Source organism: Coturnix japonica, chromosome 5, assembly GCF_001577835.2.
Source record: "Coturnix japonica isolate 7356 chromosome 5, Coturnix japonica 2.1, whole genome shotgun sequence".
Taxonomy (NCBI): Eukaryota; Metazoa; Chordata; class Aves; order Galliformes; family Phasianidae; genus Coturnix; species Coturnix japonica.
This window is the reverse complement of record NC_029520.1, coordinates 25,168,959-25,189,694: the sequence shown is the minus strand read 5'-3', so window position 1 is coordinate 25,189,694 and position 20,736 is coordinate 25,168,959. Positions and strand designations below refer to the sequence as shown.

Genomic DNA, 20,736 nt, shown 5'->3' with positions numbered 1-20,736 from the left:
GTTCTGCACCTGAAAATTCCAATACAGTGTCAGCGTCCAAAGTGTTCCAGATCAACACAAATGGATCTCTGATGCCGGTATTGCACAAGGCTGTGCCACAAACTGCTGTTTAGGCTCCTGGGTAGAAGAATTTTCACAAAGCTCCATCATATTGTAATTCTTATTTTTCTTGCTGGCAAGCAGATATCTGTGGTTCTACAGCTGAGGCGTCTGAACTTTAGTTCACCACTTTAGTACCTGTTTGAGGACTGACACTTAGTTTTAACATCTGTCTCAGTTTCTGCAAAGATGCATACAGTCCATAGATGCTGGCAAGTAGTTACACTCAGAGTGATAAGTTCCACTCCTGCAGAGTAAGTGACTTGATACGGATTCTTGTTTGTACTTGAAATTGTGGCTTAACCAAGCTGAGTGATGATTTCCCTTGTAGCAGATATCCAGCAAAATCCCATTAGACTTTAATTGAGAGCACCTGCCACTTGGATGGTGCAGCAGCTGCCAAAGTGCTTCACACAAGAGTAGTATTTTAGATTGCATGCATGTATCCTTGAGGATGGAGATGCTTCTGCAGGCCCGTACCAGGATATGCGCTTTGGCTGATGGCCTTTGTGTTCTCTGGGGAAGGATGGCAGTGGGAAAGAGAGGACGTGAGACATAAAGAGGAACATGGAATAAATGGAGAAATGGGACATTATGGTGGACCAAGGGAAAATAGCATGTGCTAGAAAGCATTGCTTCTGTGGATGGCAGTAGAGAGAGTGCTGCTTACAGGCAGCCTAGCCCTTGGCATCCTGTATGACGTGGTGCTCCTTCACATGGCTGGACCCAGTAGCTGTTGCTCTCCATCATGTTCCCTGAGCAAAGGAAATGAGGGATGGCACAAGCTCCTGGCAAGCTACCAGCAAAGCCCTCAGTTAGACATCCATGTGTTAGTGTAATGGTGCCTCCAGGGAAGCAGATCGACTCTCCGTGGCTTATATTAAATAAAATCAAGCTGAAACTGCCCTAAGAACAAATGTTGGGAGATGCCCAAATGAGCCGCTGAGGGCAAAGAAAATGGATGAAATCATTTTGTATGACAGGATTCTCTTTTACTTGTCACTTCTGCAGTTTGCGGCTCTGGCTCCCTATGGTCCCTCCATTTCATCAAAGCCATCCGCTCAGTGCCATGTTGCCAGCACATACCCCATTATTCTTGTGAACTGCTAAGTGCAGGACGGAGGCCTGCCCTACTGGAGTGTCAGGAGGTACAGGCTCAGCTGTCTGAGGTGGGCAGTGGGCAAGCAGTGCTCTTTTGTGTACCTTTCCAAAAGGAGGACTGGGGCCATCAGGCTGATATTAAGAGAAAGCAGGAATTCCCCGCCCATGGAAATACAAGAGAACAGTTAATTGGAGCTCTCTACTGAAGCCAAATAATTAATTCATGTATGTGTACCAAATTTTTTTTGCCTTCCTTAAGCTGAGGACTGCCAGCTTCTTACCAAGATCCCTAAGGTCAAGTGTCTACGAAACATCCGTCGAGAAGGTGAGTATGGAAGCTTTGCAGCTACAAAGATTGGTGGATTTGCCCACGTAGCCCTGTTTGCCTACCAGCCGTGTACGTGTTGTTTCTTATTGTTATGTTCTTTTTAATCAGCGGTGTTCTAATGTGGAGGCTGTATGAACAGAGGATCTGGCTTATTGACTCTCAGTCTTCGGGACTCTCAGTTCATAGTTTAAATAATGAGCACTGTCCAAAGGCCCTGGGGAGAACAAGGACTGTGTTTTAAGATCTTTATTAATATAGGTGCAATTGGAAATCCTATTTCCAGGTTAATTTCTGAAGCTGTCGGTGTACAGTGGGCTTGGAGCAAGGATCTGAAAGGGGAGATGGGAGCCACTGTTCAGGGCATGAAAGTTATTCCAGGTAGTGGGATGGTGGTATGTAAGAAAGTGTGGAAATATCTGAGAGCCAGAGTGGCACCTCTAACCACAGGGCAAGAAGAAGAGGAATAGATAAGGAAGAAAGGCAGTGAGAGAATAGAGTGTTTTCTTGTGGGAGTGGTGAGAGAGGCAATAGGATGCTCTGATGGAGAGACACCAAGCAGGGACGGTACAGGCAGCAGCAAGGTACCTGAGAGAAGGGCTGGAGGGGAACGGAACTGTCATCTAGGCAGGAACCAGGTGAAAGTTCAGTGTCATGAACAGAAGTGGCAGATTAGGTCATTCTTTATGTGTTGAGAGGGCTCAGATTTGATGTTGCCCTCAAGGGATGCCCTGCCAAAGCTGTTCTCTGCTCCTGACGGAGTTGTTGCATTGAAGAAGTGCCTGGTCTCCTCATGTAACATCCATCTAAAGTATTTTAGCTTCTGAAAGAGGCTCAGCTATTTACCTTTCTAACCTTTCTTTTCTTCTTCTGCCATCCTTTCCCCATTGCAGGGCTGATTCGTTCTCGGGTGCGAGGAGCTGAAGTGGCCACTGCTGACATCCTCACCTTCTTAGACAGTCACTGTGAAGTCAACAGTGAGTGGCTACAGCCCATGCTTCAGAGAGTGAAAGAGGTGAGCACCATCTCCCCGCTCTGAGCTACACAGGGCTAGCATGTCTGGGACTTGTGAATCCTGTGCCCTCGGGTGCCTTGAGCAGTGCCAGCAAGGACAGAGCCTTCCCAAATAGTTCCTTTCTCAGGCAGATGAAGATACAGCTTGAGCTAGATGGGCAGCAGATCCCTGATGGGCTTCATGCATTCTCCTGCCAACACATCAGGGCAGCAGGTGCTGAGTTATGAGATGCATTGGTGAATAATTGAGCTGCCAATTTGCACCTCATCTATCCTGCAGGTGTTCTGCTTCTTTTCTGCCCATACATAGGGTAGTGACCTCAGCACACACTGGGTAACTTTTCCATGGCTGCTATCTCCCTTGCTGCTGGGCATTTCCCTCTGCCTTGTCACTGCCAAAACTTTCCTTCCTACCTGGTTCAGTTTAGAAAGGATTGGTGTGAGTCTGGACTGGTGTGAGTCTGGACTGTCACCCTGGTTGCATTGTAGGGCTGGAGGGGAAAACATGGCTCTACTAAAAGAAAAATGGGAGGGGAAGGGGAGAAGTGTTAGCCCTGCTTGCAAGAAGACTTAGCTCCACTTGCAAGGGGCTGGGATTGTTCCTCTCCTTTGGAACAGAGGACTCTATGGAGTAATGGGCTCCAGAAAAAGGAGTTTTGAGTCTTTTATGCTGACTTGTATCCATGTCTGGCTTAAACTGGAAGAAGGTGAAACTTAAGGAATGATGACTTAAAAGCTTCCACTTTTTAGACCTGATCAATAAGTCCTCTAGTTCAGAAGCCCATAAATATTTGCTTCTGGCTTTTAAGTCAACATACAACATGGGGTTCCAAAGCAGCAAGGCCTATTGCAGATTTCCTGCATTATTCATCTGAGTACTGGTTTTGGGTTTCCCCATCCCAGTCTTAGTGCTGGCTGGTTGGAGCAGTGTCTGGAGCACTATGCTGCCAGAGTAGGTTCAAGGGCAAGGCTCTGGCCTTACTGATGCATCCTTTGTGCAATTGTCTGTGTGTGAAGGGGAATATGCATGAACAACAGGCTTTTGCTGGTTGTGGTCTGCTGGCCAAGCAGAAAGAGCTACTGTGAGGCACAGAACGGAGGTTTGGTAAGAAGGTTGTGGAGGCTGTCAGGTGATAGTAAGATGCTGGTTTTGGCATTGCCAGCTCTCTGTTTCATCTTATATATCAGCTTTTGAAAGACTTTCTTCAGTGCTGTGGTGGAAACATTACATCTCAAGTTCTGTTTATTAAAAAGACTGCAAATAAAACCTTACAGCCACCAAAGTGTTCTAATTCCTTAATATTCAGATATTATATTTTTTTCAGTTTGCATCTGATTGCAATGAGTTAATTCAAGGGTGGCTGAGCAGAAATCAGTAGATATCAAAAACAAGCATAAAACCTCTGGGACAGTGATTCACGTCCTGTGTCTTGGGCAGGAAATAGAGCTGTTTCTTGGCAGCACTTCTGGGTATGTAGGTCCCTTGCCTCATTCCCTTTATCCATGGTGTATGCTTGGCTAATACCCAACCTTCTCCATTTGGACATTGTGTACATCAATCACTGCTCAGCTGTCAAAACTCTATTGGAAAAGCCACATAAAAATTTGCATGTTACTTTCTCAGCTTTGTTTTTTATGATCTCGGTCAGCTTTTCCAGACCCTTGAGAAAAATCTAACTGCTTTTTTTCCCCTTTTTCTCTGTCTCTTTCAGGATTATACCCGAGTGGTGAGTCCAATCATTGATGTTATCAGCCTGGATAACTTTGCCTACCTGGCAGCATCAGCAGATCTGAGGGGAGGTGAGTATAATGAATGGCTTGTGATAGTTAGGCCTGCGAGATGGTGCTTAAAAAATAATTGATGTTGGCTTTAGCTTTTAAAATAAAGTAGTGATGCTCTTTCCTGATGGGTTTTCTGTTCTCCTTTTCCTGCAAATTGCTAAGTCAGATATTTTGCAGAGTTGAAATAAAGCCCAAATATGGTTTTGTTCTTGAGCTTGCATCAGCATCATGGTATTTTGCAGTTTCGGGGCTTAGCTAACTGTTAAAGCATATCAACATATCCTATGGCCTTTTCACCTCCTGTCAGCAAGTGAACAGCAGGATTTTTGGGCTGCGGCACTCAGGCCAAGCAGCCAGATGTGAAGCACCTTCCTGTGCTTTCACAAGTTCATAAACCAGGTAGATCACTCTTTATGGTTTCCAGTAAAGGAAGAAGGGTGATAGCAAATAAAATAGGTGAAAGCCTGCAAACTTTCCCCTCTTCTTATATTCCTTGCGGTCCATCTGGCATCTTGGGTTGTTCTCCTAGCTGCTGAACCCTCTTATGGCTGTTCTGTGTGAGCTGCCATTCCCCTGTAGGTAGCCGTGTTTCACTACTGCACTGCTTGCTCACTGAAGGCTACTCACTCTGTGGCTAACCTCAACAGGGTACAGTGCTAGTGTCTGTGATGAGCTTAGCTCTCCACCACAGGCTAATTATAAATAAACAGTAGGCTTGGATATTAAAATGGTTAAAATGATCTGCAAGCCCTTGTTCTCAGAATACATTACATCCCACAAAGTGTTGTGATTAAAATAAATAACTCTGGCAGACAGGGAAGTGTAAAAAAGACTGGCCAAAATGCAACAACCCTAATTAGTATGTGTCGCTCTGACAACACTCTCCTGAGGATGTGGAGTGGAATTGAGCAGAAACCTGTACTGCTGAGGGATGAAGATGCCAAGACAAAATTGGCAACTTCTTGGCTACGTTAAAATAAACTCTTTCCACTTTGGCTAGGCTGCAAGGGGTGTTGAAGAAGGAAAGTAGGTGTCACCTGTGATGTAAAGGTGGAGGCTGAAGCTAGGAGAAAGCCAAGAACAAAACCTGTCTGGCATGTTTCTTTTCTTCTCAGGATTTGACTGGAGCCTTCACTTTAAATGGGAGCAGATTCCTATAGAGCAGAAGATGTCCAGAACAGACCCAACTCAGTCTATAAGGTATCCATCTCTGATGGACTGCGTGCAGTCCTCCAAATGTCTTTACTGAGCCTTTGCCTTTATGGCGAGGAGTGCAAAGGGTTGTCTTGCTGGGGACAAGATATCATTGTTTTTACTTGATAAAGGAAAACTTTTCATGTTATTTCTGAAGAAATCTTGCAATGCTGCAATACCCTAATTCTTTGAGTATTGTTACCTGAGTACTATATGAATAGCAACTATATAGTTTCATTGGCTTGTAGCTGTGCTATCCCAACAGGCCACCTCTTCCTGTTCTCTGTTTGTTTTTGTGGTTTCCCTCAACACTCTGAATGCCTCCAGAATTCATTTGGAGATTTTTAATTACCTCTGTCTTCTAGGTGAGGAATTAAAGAAAGATGCAGCTAAACAATCACCTCTGGAAATGTAAAGTAGAGCTAGGAGCTTAATTGCACCTCGTAATTTGAGCACAGAATTAACCTTCTCTCCTAAATAATTGTGTCCGCACAAAACCAAACTGTGTTAACTGCAGCAGTTATTGCCAGCTTTACTGCTGTGTGTGTGGTTCTGAGGGATGTAGAACGTGAAAAATCCTGGTATAAAAAGTCACAGTGCTCAGCTCCCTGTTTGTAATGGAAGTGCCATTTTATTCCTTCATATAGTTTGTGAGTCTCTGTTTTGCACTCAATAAGTAGCCTACAGTACATACAGCAAAGCCACTCATACCATGCCTAGTTGGTGAGTGCAGCCATCAGACAATGAATACCTCTGTCATTCCTACACACTGCGTGTATTTGTATAAATGCAAAAGACACAGCATTGTTCATGTAGTCTAAAAAAGGATGGGGGAGGATCTAGTGAGGGGCATCTCATCAAAGCAGGAATGTGATCAGCAGACTTCTGTTTTCCTGTTTTGAATAGGAGATGGTTTGTCAGGCCTACACAAACTGTCTCCCCTCTAAAATGAAGATGGTGGTGCTGCACGCACACGAGTATGTGAGCTTATTTAATATGGGCTTGTGTTTTCTTTTCCAGAACCCCTGTCATAGCAGGAGGCATCTTTGTGATTAACAAATCCTGGTTTAACCACCTGGGAAAATATGATACTCAAATGGACATCTGGGGAGGAGAAAATTTTGGTAAGCTTAGGGTGTCTGAGGAACGACACACTAATGCAGAACTATTTCCCAGTATTCACGACTTAGCAGAGCTCTTCTTTCAAGATCTGAATGTCGATAGAAGGTTACAGACATGGTCAAGCTATCACCACGTGGGTCAGAATTTTATGTCAGTTTTTTGCAAAGTGAATGGAAGCTCCCTGCCTATCAGGGAGCCTAGCACTGTTTTTTGGTGCATATGTCCATAGCTGATGCTAAAGCAGAGCTCTCTGCAGTCAGTAAGAGGCAATAAATCAGCTGCACACCCACAACTGTTCTTGTACATAGAGGTGATGAAAACCTCTGCAGAACTGCTTTGTTCTCCTCCTTCAAACTGCTTTCATAAAGGCTGGCAATGGCTGGGCCGGGCTGTGTGGGATTGGGCTGAGTGTGTAGGTCTTGCCAGTTGTTTCTTGTGCAGTTTCCATTGTTTGTTGCCCCTCATCACTTGTTTCTTATCCTGCACCTTGACTCTTCTTTAACAAAAGCAAGGCTGAGTGCACAGTCCTCTGTATAACGGAGTCTGTCCCTGCGATGCACTGCTGCAGTGACAGTGTGACGGTGGCAGTGGCAAAATATTTTACTTTATTTTTCCCCTGAAGCTAACATTTTTTCAGCTCTTCACCATAATATGAGGCACTGATCCCGTCAGTGGCTTCTACATTCAGCTTGTTTCACTTAGCAGATGGGCAGAAAGCAACAATTTTACAAGTTCATTTTCCTGAGAAGGTATTTAGAGCGATTTCCACTCTGAAAGAAATGTTTTCCATACTTAATTGAGATCTAGCTTTTGTGATGAAGGGAAAACGTTGATTATGTTCTGAAACACTTTTTACTACACGTTACAATTTTGAGTGAAAAGCAATTGTTTGGATAAGGTCACCTTTTGTTGAGTGGGCTGAGCGAGTAGCTCTGACTAATCCGGGTGGGTGAGAATGGCCATGAAGGCCATTTTCAATAAACTTTTCCTTGGGAACTTTTTTTTTCCTGCAAGTAAACAGTGTAAGAGAAGGATTTAAAGGGCACAGAGCTGGAGGAGCAGGTACATAGGAATGGCCAGGTAGCGATTATCAGCTGCCAAAGTATTCTTCCAGCTGGATGTGGGTAGGTAAGAAATTTTTTTCAAGTATTATGGGGAAAAGCCACAGTAATAAAATAATTTAAAGCATAGATGGGCAAGGTTGGGTGCTGGAAAATACAAAGCAAAAAATTCTCATATGTCTTTCATAAAAAAAATGGGTGGAAGTCCTTAATATGTTATGCTTGATCTCCATTTTCTATTTTGTGCCAAAAATCTGCATCCTTTCTCCTCTTTGTTAAAGAATTGCCATTTGCAAACCCGGTCATGCGAAGTCTGTCTGTGTGCCTGAGATATGAATACAGGAGGATTCTCCTTGGGAAATGGATGTTGCTTTAAGTAAAATGTGAGAGCTTAAGGATTTTGTTTTTGCTATAGGGCAGAATGAATCAGAACCTCATTTGAGGAGAGCAACTGGCAGCTGGACACACCACCAGATAGAAACTTATGTCTTGTGTTTCTGTTGTTTTTGTTTTTGAGCCCTTCCTCTCTTCAAAGCTGTAGGAAAGGTTGAGGGAGAAACTGCAACTAGTAAGGAATGACACAATCTACAGTTTAACAACTTAGAAATTGGATTAAATACACCATCTCCTCCTCACCTCCAAAAAAATCCCATAACCACCCAAACACCAAACAGTCAGACAAGAAAACCACCATGCTGTTTAACTTGCCTTTCCCAGGAACTGTGGAGAAAGATGAAGGGTGGGATGATGCTGGTGTATGTGTGCGTGCTTTGAAAGAGCCATTAGATCTGGATGCAGTTTCTTTTTTAATTTCTAAACATCAGAGCTCCATAATTTGGGAGACTCCAAGCAAGTGAAGCTTTTGAAGTAATCAGTTTATGCAGTCTGAAGCCCTTTTGGCAGAGACTTGATCTGGAGTCTCTACCAACTACCCAGACAATTTTCATGGGGTAGAAGATTTGCTTCCTATGCCTTCTTGTTCTCTTCTTTCACCTTTGTCTCCTAAACTCCCTCTCTTCCTCATGTGATTTGCTTTGGGTAGTAAATTCTTCATTTCCTTTTCTTCCATCCATTTGCAGGATGGGTGAGTTGTAGAAGGTTCAGAGCAAGGTGGGTGTGGGGTGGTCTCGATCTGTTACCAAATGCTGTCCTGAAAACTTGAATACAGCTGGTAGGATGTGGTCAAATAGAAAGGTGTCATTGAAATGCTCAGGGAATGAAACAGTGGAATGGTATTGGAAAGCACCAGCACTGGTGCTGCCTCTGTTTAAACAAAGTGCAGAGAGATTTTTCCTCTCTTACTGTGGCATCATTCTTTCTGGTTTTACTATGTAGTAAATACATGTAGAGCAGAGGGATAAGAACTTCAGGCACACTGCTGAGGTTACTCTTTTTGGAAATGCTGATGATCTGACTTCAACTGTATGACTCTTGGGTCTCTTCCAGAGCTCTCTTTCCGAGTGTGGATGTGTGGTGGCAGCTTGGAGATCGTTCCCTGCAGTCGAGTGGGACATGTGTTCAGGAAGCGCCACCCCTATGACTTCCCTGAAGGCAATGCATTAACTTACATCAAGTAGGTGGTAACAGTCAGGTCACTTTGAATGTTGGGCATCTCTGAATCAGCCTGAATTTTTTATTGTCTTTCTCCTTGATGCCAGAGAACAACTTGTGGCTGAGCATCTGTTCTCAAGGGGACGATGAGCTGCTGTTGGTCTATGCACAATGTTCCCTTCTCTGTTGTTCGTAGTACTGCATCTTGAGTTTCCTCACTCTGCAAGGGAGGAGGGAAGCAGGGCATCCCTGGCATTCCTCTGTTTTGTTGTAGGGTTTTTTTTTTTAATTTACTTTTATATTCTGAACTGTAGTATCCACACAAGGCTTTGTAGAGTTAACACATTCTGTCTAAATCTGACTGTGGTGCCCACTTTATTTTATGTCTGGTGCTATTCCCAACCTCCCCCTGGCAGACAGGCCCTGGTTCTTCCCACCTAATGCTTGTTTGACAGGAAGGCAGGTTCTCCAGCAGCACTCAGCAAAGCATCCCCTTGTTCCCATGTAGGAACACTAAGCGCACAGCGGAGGTGTGGATGGATGAGTACAAGCAGTATTACTATGAAGCCCGGCCATCAGCTATTGGCAAGTCATATGGAAGGTAAGCTGCTCTCAAATGTTATTAGGAAGACTCTGGTAAGCCACTTGCTAGCAAGAAATAGTTATCAGATCTTCTCTGTCTCTAAATGTGGGAAAGAGAAACAGAGATGCTCTGAATTGTTGTCTTGCCAGGAGTGTTACAGCTCTAGTGTCTGACTAACAGGTTTGCTTCTAATTCACATCATTTTTCCCCCAGTAGCGCTGCATAAATCATTTGTTAGAGGAAGGCCAAAGTGAGCTGTAATGAAATTAAAATATCAGGCTCTTTAAGGGAATATATTCTAATACAGCATGCATGTGCTCTGGAAATGTGAGCTGTGCAGTTACTAGAGCTTGATGTACAGACAGAGCCCAGGGCCAAGCAGAGCCGTCTAGCACACAGGGCAGGTTGCTACCTGGTGTGCTCCCCTCTTTGCTGATTTGTGGATGAGGTGGTTTGTAAGGCTGGACAGAACATGGCCAATGGTGAGACATCTTGTGCTGAAACGTAATCTGGTTGTGACTGGTCTCCAGCACCTTCTGAGCTCACTTCTGTAAAGAAATGTGTTTCTTGCAGCATCCTAGTTAAAGCTGTCTGCAGGCCACATAAGGTGTGCTATTATGGGCTTTTTTGGGTTGTGACCCAAAAATCATTGGGCACCAAAACCTAGGATGAAAGAAGAACTGGTTCTCTGTGTCAAACACCTACAATTTCTAAGGGAATGTTAAAAACATTCTGGAGGAATATCTGCTGTATCCCCTGTGAACAAGTGACCGTTGTATCAGCTTAAGGACTTGGCAAAAGTGATGGTGCCTCAGATGTGTAACTACATGCACTGGATAATGATGCATCTGCTACTTATGTGGTGACAAGCAGGCTTGGTCTGGCCCATACAGACTTTTCATCATACATCCTGGTATTGCAACAACAATAACTTTACCTAGCTAATTTTTCTGTCTTTGTATTGATTGCAGCAGCCAGACTGAGGCCAAATAGTAAGCAATGCTTCTTCTCATAAAAGAAACTGAAGTATTGCATCGTGAACTTGGATACATTGCCACTGTGTCTTAGGGCCTAAACTTGCACTTTTTGTTTGCACATATTTCCTACCAGCTTTACAGACAGAGACGGCCAAGTAAGAGCTGAAGTGAAGCCGTTTGTTTCCAGCTACAGGTGATCTCTTCACCTGTAGTAAAAGTGAATCTGCATTATTTATCTAGATTTAGAATGCAGATGTCTCTGACACCATCAAAAGGTCCAAAAATTGACCTTCTTTCTATGCAGTTTTGATACATCTGTAAGATCCACATAAATTCTCTTGATTGTCCCCCTTCCTCCTGTTCACTGTGTGTGTCTGTGTTTCCAGTATTGCAGATCGAGTGGAGCAGCGCCGCAAACTGAACTGTAAATCCTTCCAGTGGTATCTGGAGAAAGTCTACCCTGAGCTGAAGTGAGTCAGATCTCAGCTTCTGCAATTCCTTGGAGGAGTTGGGAGGTGGTTCACAATGACAAACTGAGCTGTGGCAGCAGAAGGCCAAAAGAAAGAAAAAAAAAAAAAAAAAAAAAAGGGACTTATGCTTGCTTGGAAAAGATCTTCTCTGTTCTCCTTTGTATTTCAGATAGGGGCCAGTTATTTTCTTGTAAGCATATAAGTACCTTGTACTTCTTTATTAAGTGCCTTATGACTGTTGTTCTACTTCAAGGGTTCCTGAAAAAGACTTGATTCCAGGGATAATTAGACAAGGAGGAAATTGTCTGGAGTCTTGGGCACAGGATACCTCAGGGAATACATTGGTTGGCATCGGAAACTGTAAAGGGACAGTGAACAATCCACCCGTCACTCAGGTAAGATGGGCTTCAGCTTGGTGCTTTCCTCCTTCCTCTGTCCCCTCTATGTATTAACAGTGACTGAAAAGACATCTCTGGCCTTTTGGATTTGTACAGAGGTGAATAAAGGAAGAATTTGGCCCTATTAGTGGTTTTAGTAGTAAACAGGAAAAGAAGCTGTGGCCATCTCAGAGCACTACTGTCTCAACAGACACAGCAGCTAAGCATGGGGTACGAAGGATTTTGTTACTCAAACAGAGGCAACAGGTAACACTTGAATGTTTGGAGGCCTGACTAGTCTGTGCAGTAAACTCATGGCCAGGGTTTGAATCACGTGGTGATCACCACTCAGGCTGTGGTTTGTGTATGCTCTGAGATTTCCCCAGCATCATAAATGTTCCTCAGTCCACCACTTCTGCTGTAGCTGCAGATAGTTGAACTGTGCCGTTTTGCAGATGTGTTTCAGTGTAATGCCCAAGCAGAATTTAAATAGACAAGACCTCAGCTGCAGTAATTTCGTGCAGCTTCTCTAACAGTGGAGCTGTACTGGTTTATATCAGCTGAGGATTTATTGTCAGTCTCTTCTTTTAGTAGTCGAAGCAGCAGAGAAGCAGCTTGAGAAAGACAAGTGTCACAGAGGGGTGTTTTATGCCAGAAAATACATATTCACATCTGTTAACTGTTGGAAACCAATCTGTAGCCAGCATTCAACTTACCATTTAATCTCACTCATTGTTCCATGCCTCCAAAATGTACTGCATTTGTTTTTCTTCTTTGGGGAATATATAATAAGAATAGTTGATTGGGTCAAGCATCCTTCAAGTGAGAGAAGGGAGAAATGAAGTCTGAGCTTTATGTGTGCTGGTGATATTTGATAGTCCATAGATATGTTTGCATGCATTTTGCTTCATTTGATAATGTATAGATCTCAGTTACCCTTTATAGAATGTTTGTTATGTAAAATATGCAGATGCAGTTGCACATCATGTAAATCAGGAGACTGGTGGCCTCCATGCTATATCAGCCTGACTCTGTAAAGCTGCAGAGCCATGGAGTCGCAAAGGATCCAAGGTTAATCAAGCAGCTCAGAAGGTCAGAGAAGCCAGCTGTAGGTTTTGAAATAGTCATGGTTTGTCAAGCCAGAGCATAAACTTCTGATCAGGTGAGGCCTCCAAATATAGTCTTCCCAGGGAGCCTTTCATAAATGCTGAAGAAAATATTCAGATTCTTGTAGTACCTAAAAGGAGAGGGAAAAAAAACCCAAAACCATTAAAAACTTCTCTCTCGTTTGGGATCATGATGGAACCTTTCTTTTTCTTTTTCTTATGCCAAAGGAGTGGGTATTCAGTGACCCTGTAATTAGACAGCAGGACAAGTGTCTTTCCATTACCTCCTTTTCTACCGGCTCTCAAATCACACTGGAAGCCTGCAATCAAAAAGATGGCAGACAGGTAATTGTGCACCCTTGTTAATCCCTTCATTGTCACATACCAGCGTTCCTACAGCAGTGCATCCTGCGGGTGCAAACCCAGTACTATCAAAGTGTGTCAAAGTCCCTGCCATCTCTGCATCTCCCTCTCTGGTGTGCTGCATATGCACGGGTGTATGACGTTACCTGTGACCAAAGAGAGTGCAGACTACGGCAGTGTGTGGGTAGGTATGTGTGTGGGTGGGTGCCCAGTGGCATCCATGTCACTCCATGGATACATGCACATTTAGGCAGGTCAGCGCATGGATGAAGCACAGCATCAGGGTGAGATGCATGTGGATGCGTTAACAGACATTTAAAACTGAGTTTGTGGAATTCATTTGAGCAATCAACTGGCATAAAACAAGGTATGTTCCGGAAAAACACACAGCAGCAGTGTTGGCTTTGGAATGTTCTCAACAAGACCCATCTCTGATCTGTCATGACACCTAGTGCATTTTGCCTTGCAATATGAGGTAAGAGACTGTGTTTGTGATGGGCATGTTGCTTTCACAGGTATGTGATATGCCTTTTTTATCAGGACTGGTCAAAATACAACATGTGACAACACAGCACTGGCAGACAGTGAATGGGCAGGGCTTGCTTCATCCCTGGTTTTGTGCTTCCCTCTACACTGAGAGAATAAATTTGCCACCATATGGGGCTATTCTAGCTCTGTGTTTCCCAGCACATCTATTTTTTTGGTAGCGCAAAGATAAAATACAGTTCAGCTTGCTACTAGTCTTCAGCAGAGTCTCTTTTGTCAGTATTTTTTAATGCTGTATTTATCCCTGATTTTAGTTCCTCCTGGAAGAAGACACTGAAATCCAGTCTTGCCCACGTGTGGAATGCCTATGTAGACTTTCCCCTGAAGGTCTGGTTAATACAGAAAGATCTTGAAGAGTTATCACCTTGAATATAATGGGTTTATATTCATTTTATAGTATGGATTAGCTTTGCAAGGATATCCTAGGTGGGCTGTGCTTGCCTGCTCCTTTTTCCTTTTTTCTTGTTGATAACACCCTCTTGCTATGTAATTAGGTCACTTAGCTTTCTCTTAGGTGCCTTGCAGCATTTTCCTCCCTGGCAGCAGAGAGGACTCTAGCAGCTGCCAAAATCAACTCTTTCTCCACCTTCTGTGTCATGGAAGGACAAGAGCCCCCTGGAGGGGTGTGGAGTACAGGCGCTATTAGCCAGAAGAGAGATTAATCCACATTAACACATGCAGGTTCATTCTGCTGCTAAGTGTAGGATTTATTGAGCCTTGATGTGGTGATTATATACAGGCTCATTATAGAGACATGCATGCACACTTAAGGATGTGATCTGTTGTTTTCCATTATCTTATGTGAACAAACTGCACTTATATCAAGGACATGGCGTAGCAGGTGATTTAGCCAACTGACTGTAAGCAAGGATTTTGTTTAAGCATTTTAAACAATTGGAGACCAATTTGATTCACAGCTGCCATTCCAAATCCTGCTGTGGCTGAATGGATGAGGTAGGGATGAAGTGGAAGAACAGCGTGTGAATTTTTAATCTAATTAAGGGTTAAGATGCTCTGAAATTTCAGGGTTGCTTGGAAGTCAGAAAATCCCATTTCAGATTTGTACTTAGAAAGCCAGATCCACACACAGTGCTCAAGTTTGTCCCATTCCTGGGGAATGTTGCTATAGTATTTTCCTTCCGTAAACACAACAGTAATAATAGTTAATACTGATACTGGGTTTTAATTAGTTTAAGTCAGTCATCTTTGCAAAGTGACCCATTCTCTCTCCTCTGCCCCAAGTGTAGGAGGACTACATGCATCTAATGCAATTCTCTGCTCGTTTTGGGAGCTGGCTTTTTTTGCCGCTTCCTCTCTAGAGTGGGATGTGAAATTAACGGCTCTTACAGGGGTCACCTGGGTTAGCAAGGCAGGATTCTGGCAATGAAGAGACAAGACAGAGAGGTATTCTATTCTTCCTGAGCTGAAACCCTGACTGAAAGAGAAGTGAGCACATGTGTTATCCTAGGAGGAGATGGCAGCATGATGAAACTTGGATTTGAACATATTTGGCATCACTGCCATCAGAGGTCTTTGGTGAAAGGCATTCTGGCTTTCCTGGATTTAGATGTCATGTTTTTGGCTGAGTAGCTCGAAAGCCAAGTTCTATGACAAAAGGTAGGACAAGTTGTGGCTTTGTTTGTTGGTGTCACCATAGCAGGTTGTTTAGATCTTTACAAGAGCACCATAGTGCTCCTAATGCTGCTTACTGCTTTCAAAAGTACTGAATCTGTGCCCGTGCTACACAGCTGTTGTACATTAAGCCTGCCCACAGAGAAGAGAGTTTTGTTGTTTTTTCTTCAGCACTAACAACAATCTCATGTCCATCTGACATATATAATGCTCTAGCAGAGGCTTTAAAGTATTATGAACTGTATCCATGGAGAGTTACCTCAAAATAACTCTAGAGCCTTGCAGGCAGAATGATGCTATAGACGATGCTCCAAATGCAGATGATTTTTAATTCTGTTAGGCTCCATCCTTAGGCTAAAAGGAACCGGCAACAAAACCTATTTGGCGGCACGATCCTGTTGATCATTCAACAGCAACAGCCAGCACTGCTAGCACAAGACCAGCCAAGAGCTGTTATGCATAATCAGAACTAGATTTCAAAGCAGATGGATGTCATCCATAATGTTATTTGGAGAACAGCATTTTTTACTTGAATGCACAGTAAATTATTGCCTTTAGCTTTTGTTTTGGCTCTGACTGACGGTGGGAGTGGTATTTTAATTTGTATTATAGTGAGAACAAATAGAAGGCAAAGTGAGAGTCAGGCATGAAAACAACAGAATAAAAATGAGAAACACTGGCACGGTATTTCCCAACAGAACAAGAAACATTCTGAGAAATCTTATTAAACAGCCATATTTCATGAAAACGTGCTGAAGTGATGTGACCCCTGCCTGAAAATAAGGACATTTGGTGTTCTGGTGAGATACCCGGTATATGAAGTGTTAGTTTTTTGTCTTCAGCACCAGCTTTGGGTTGCCCATGGCTCTGCAAATACATTCAGTTATCAGTTCTCCCTATGTCTCTGTCTGAGGCATCTCAGTCCTAATCAGCAACATCTGCTCTTCCCAGCTGTGTTTCCTGAGCTTGGCCAACTCCGTTACATTTTCAGGGTTACAGGAATTTGAAATAAACCTTGGACTGATTGGGTTGCTGTGGGTTAAAAACCCTTTTAATTATCCTGAGAAATTACACTACTGTTAACACTTTCATCTCTGTATATTGGGCTGTATTTCACCAACTGCTGGATGAGAACTTGCTGTTTCTGGCTTTTCTCTTAGTGACTGCACATGAAGTACTTCTATCCAGCAGCCTCAAGGAACTTTGCAAAGAGCGAGGAGAGTAGAGAGAGGGACAATATTTTGATCAAAATATTGTTTCTTTTTTTCCATCTCCACTCCAAACTTGCTGTAAGCAGTAAACTGTATTAGCTCCATGTGCACGTGGAAGGGAGACTGAGAAAGATTTTCAAGCCAAAATATTTCCCAGCTCTTCCAAGAGCTTCCCTAGTTCCAAGTACAGTCCAGTCAAAGCCATCTGTGGATAAGATAAGAGAGAAGACTCCCAGTGAAGTTTGGCTGTGTATGCAGGAATTAACTATCGTTTATACTTTTTTCTGTTTTCCCTAAAGATGGAGACCAGGCTCTTTACAGAGTAGTCTGTGGCCCTGGGAAATGGTGATGGGCAGGGTGGCATTGCACAGAGATAACACACATTAAGCAGCATGTTGCTTTATGGTATTAACTCTTCCTCGGCTCCTTGCAGGGAAAGTTCTGCCAGATGAGAGCCAGGTGGCTCTGGGATCTGTGTAGACACTGGGATGCAGCAGCTGGTGAGGGTATTGGAGGCTCCTCTGTCAACACAGACTGTTTTGGGTCTTCCTCTGCATCACTACCTTTCTCTGCATGCTTGTTAAAATCAGCTTCTTCCTGCTATGCAAACAGTTCTCCTTCAATAGTGCTTCCGAATATCTGGTCCTATAAACCAGATGAACTCAAAGTTAGGATATTCTTAATACAAGAAAACAGTGTCTTGGAGATGTGGCCAGTACCCAGATTTTCCAGTTTCCCCACTTGTTGGGGTGTATTTGAGGTTCGTGCTCAGCATTTCTCTTTGAGCATGAGGGCAAAGTTACCTAATGAAGTGGAAGTAACAGTGTACTTCTCTCCTCACAGAAGTGGAAGATGAAAGGCAGTTTCATTCAGCACTTTGTCAGCGGTCTTTGCCTGGAAAACCAGACTGGGAGAGTGGTGACCAACCCTTGCCAAGCAGATGTACCCGGCCAACAGTGGGAGCTGCTGCAAGCAACGTGATGGTAGCACAGAGATCTCCTTGTTTCTTTGTGCATGAGACTTTGGGAACAAAGAGGAATGGTTTTGTTTTTCTGACACTAAATGTTTTCATTGTGCCCATCAGCAAGCCACCATTTCAGCTGAGCACTTGGTGTTTTTGAGCTTTCAGAGAAGAAGCTGTGGGTGAGAGAAGAATGAGGAGTTGTTGAAATCAGCCATCTCTTGTTTTAAGTTCTCCTTTGCAGCTGATGTCCATGCACAACAGCACCCAGAGAGAGGAGAGCACCTAGCCTCTAATATTTGAAGTGACCAGAACTGCCTTGCAGCTCTCCCTCTTTCCAGTCCTTTCTCTGTGTTCAGAGTCCACAACCCTCAGTCCAACAGCTTGAACAATGCTTGTACAAACATTGTACACAACATCTTTGTGTTCCCTGGTATTTCACTTTAACATCATGCATTGTTCATGCTGATGTACTGCAGTGAGGACTGGCCAAAAGAGGAGCCATTGTGATGAGCAGAGATGCAGGGGAGGAACTATCAGGCCCTGAGGGAGGTTTGTAACACCTCTGTGGGAGGCCTGGCCTGCACCTTCCTCTACCATCAGCGGTCAAATGGGCTGAGCGTGGGAAATGGGGCACAAGGCTGACTGGCCAGCTGGAAAAGGGCCAGCCTGTTTTAGAAGCATAACCAGGGATTCTGGAGGGGTCTGTTCCCTGCTGAATTCCTGCTTCCAGTTTTCTATGGGCAGCAGATCAGTCCTGCCTCTTTGAGCCCAGCAGGACCTGGGTTTGGGGCACCATGCTCCTGGGGAGCTGCCCCTTGATGGTCAGTGTGTGCTGGTGCTCTGGGATATGAGGTAAGTCAGGGCTGTTCTCTGACTGCTTTTTCTGCCCACAGTACCTCTGTCCCTGCACAAATACTGCCATAGTATAGATCTGCCCTGTGAGATGTCTTTGCTGTGTGCTGAAAATACTGATGGCAGTGGTGTCTCTAGCTCATGTCCCAGCCCTGTTCCCAGTTACCACTCAGCTGGGATGCCTATCAATGCAAAGAAAGGAATACAAACAAATAAATCTCCACAACGTTGCTTTGGAGCTCAGTTTTATAAGCCAATACCCCCCTACCCCCATCCTCCAAGGGCCGTACAGGGGCCATCTTGAGAATACGTTTGTCTGTCTGTGTCCTTTCTAGTCAGGTATAGAAGAAGAAGAAGAGGAGGATCATTTGGGTTCTGAACAAGAGCTGTTTTTGATCATGTTTGTATCCTTTTCTAATTCTTTCCTGTGGTTTGGTATTACCCCAGATGACAAAAGAACAGATACTGTTCTTCATACATGTTTGCATGTGCTCAGAAATGCTTGTGTGAGAACTAGAGGATTTTGTTGTTTGTTTTTTCTCTTCTCAGTTCTTTTATTTAAAAAGTGAAGTCAGTCAGGTGCCAGGAGCATTTTTTTCCGCTTCCACTTCGACATCAGCTCACCATCTTTGCACCAGTTAGCTGGCTGAAGGACCTGCCTGCATGGGCAGTGCTCAGGAGACATTTCCCTTTAGCCCCTAGCTTGAGGCATGCTGCAGCTGCACACCTGTGTGGGAGAAGTACTGGCTGCAGAGACCTCTCTTTCCCTGTAGAGATGCTTTTGGGCCCAAACCACTGAGGCCAGAACTTTAGGAAGCTGGAAAGAGCAAATAAGAAAAGAAAATAGGTTAGGAAAGGAAATAGGAAAGGCAGACAGACCCATTAGGGGGAGAGAAGCTATCCTACTAACAACTGCATTTTTAAACAAGAACTGTGCTGCTTCCAGAAAATATCATTAGGCAGTAGGAGACACAAATGGTCAAGTTCTCAGACACATGGCTTGAAAAAAAATTGATGCAAAGACAGATGAAAAGCTATTGGACAGGTATTGTATGTAAGCTCTGTGTACAATGAAGTGCTAAGTGATTAGTTATTTTCATCAAAATGTATCCTCAGTGAACAGTTTGAGCTTCCTGTCTCACTCTCTGGTAGCTTATGGGTTGCAGCTGACAGTATGTTCACTTATCCACCAGGTACTGCTTCCTCCCTGCTTTGTCCCACTATATGTGTGCAGCTTTCTTGCAGTTCCTTCTTCATAACCAGACTGGGACCAGGACCCAGATCCTCAGCAAATGATTCTACCACTGCAGACCGCAAGAACTCTGCTTATGTACAGCCTGCAAGCTCTGTGCCAGCCCTGATTCGAAGGGCTCCAGTTAGATCGAGACAAAGGCATGCTGGCCGCTGCCCTGACTTTGTGCTTGGCTCCAGTGCCCATCCAGGTTCCTGATAGCTCCCAGGGCAGCAGTTCCTGGGCTGGCTGTGTGGTTTGCACGTCTCACCGCTGCTCACTGACTGGCTGAGTGAGCTGGCATCCGTGTGGGGCTGCGGGCTGAGCAGGAGAGGACTGGATGCTTTTATTCAAGTGCTCTAGCGTGGGGAAGAAAGGGGAAAGGCTGGGCTAGATGCTAGGTACCAGTAGCTCTAATTGTCCGTGGACTTTGGGGTTCCCGGAGCCTGGACATGTTGTCTGAAGGTCACCCCTCCACTGCTGTACTCTGCTGCCAGCCAAGGCACAGCTCAAGGGGCCTTCCTGTAGGCCCTCTCCCTCTCCAGCAGTCACCTTCTCCAAGTCAACAGACTTTAGGAGTTGCTGAGACATAGACACATTACAAAGGCTGCTTCTAAAGGTGACTAAGTAAACTTTTTCTCATAATAATAAACAAAGGCCATCCAAACTCATAGCTGGCATGCTTTCCACTTCTCTAGGAGGTAAGGGAAGGAGGAGGAATGTCATTCTGCTCTTCCCCCAAAGTCCAGCAGTTTGGAATGACTCCGGTAGGGTTTTGGAAAGAAAACCAACAGAGCCCTCAGCTTCAGCCTGGTGGTTTGTATCTCAGACACTCAGATCAGCAGCTGCTTGCCCTTGTTTTTCTGCTTCTTTTAAATGGGACCAAGATTGTGAAGGCAAAAGTTTGCACTGATGATAGAAAGATGAAGAAAACTGGTAGTGTTTCAGATCACTCAGCATGACTTCATGTGCTACCAACCAGTGGTTAATTTAAGAGGAGCTGAAGCTGCTGTTGTACAGAAATCAATTCAGAAGGTTTATTTTCCCCCACTCAGTTTTAAGTTGCACTTTGCCAGATGTAATTTATGTGGAACCCAGATTTGTTTTCCTTTTTCTTGAAGAAAGCATGTTCCAGAACCTGTCTAATGCCTGGAATAAAGCCCACTTTGAGACAA

The 20,736-nt window shown here is 44.1% G+C and overlaps 1 protein-coding gene across 2 annotated transcripts in view; it reads left to right on the top strand.

Annotated features, from left to right (window-relative positions):
* GALNT16 (polypeptide N-acetylgalactosaminyltransferase 16) overlaps positions 1 to 20,736 on the top strand; it is a 59,111-nt gene extending 38,375 nt beyond the window's left edge. For both annotated transcript variants that reach the window (XM_015864710.2, XM_015864712.2), the window contains exons 5-15: positions 1,460 to 1,525; positions 2,419 to 2,540; positions 4,252 to 4,339; positions 5,437 to 5,521; positions 6,536 to 6,639; positions 9,145 to 9,271; positions 9,758 to 9,850; positions 11,196 to 11,279; positions 11,533 to 11,674; positions 12,991 to 13,107; positions 17,358 to 20,736. In XM_015864710.2, the coding sequence (XP_015720196.1) occupies positions 1,460 to 1,525; positions 2,419 to 2,540; positions 4,252 to 4,339; positions 5,437 to 5,521; positions 6,536 to 6,639; positions 9,145 to 9,271; positions 9,758 to 9,850; positions 11,196 to 11,279; positions 11,533 to 11,674; positions 12,991 to 13,107; positions 17,358 to 17,495 (1,166 nt within the window). In that variant the 3' untranslated portion in view covers positions 17,496 to 20,736. The remainder of the gene's footprint in view (positions 1 to 1,459; positions 1,526 to 2,418; positions 2,541 to 4,251; positions 4,340 to 5,436; positions 5,522 to 6,535; positions 6,640 to 9,144; positions 9,272 to 9,757; positions 9,851 to 11,195; positions 11,280 to 11,532; positions 11,675 to 12,990; positions 13,108 to 17,357) is intronic.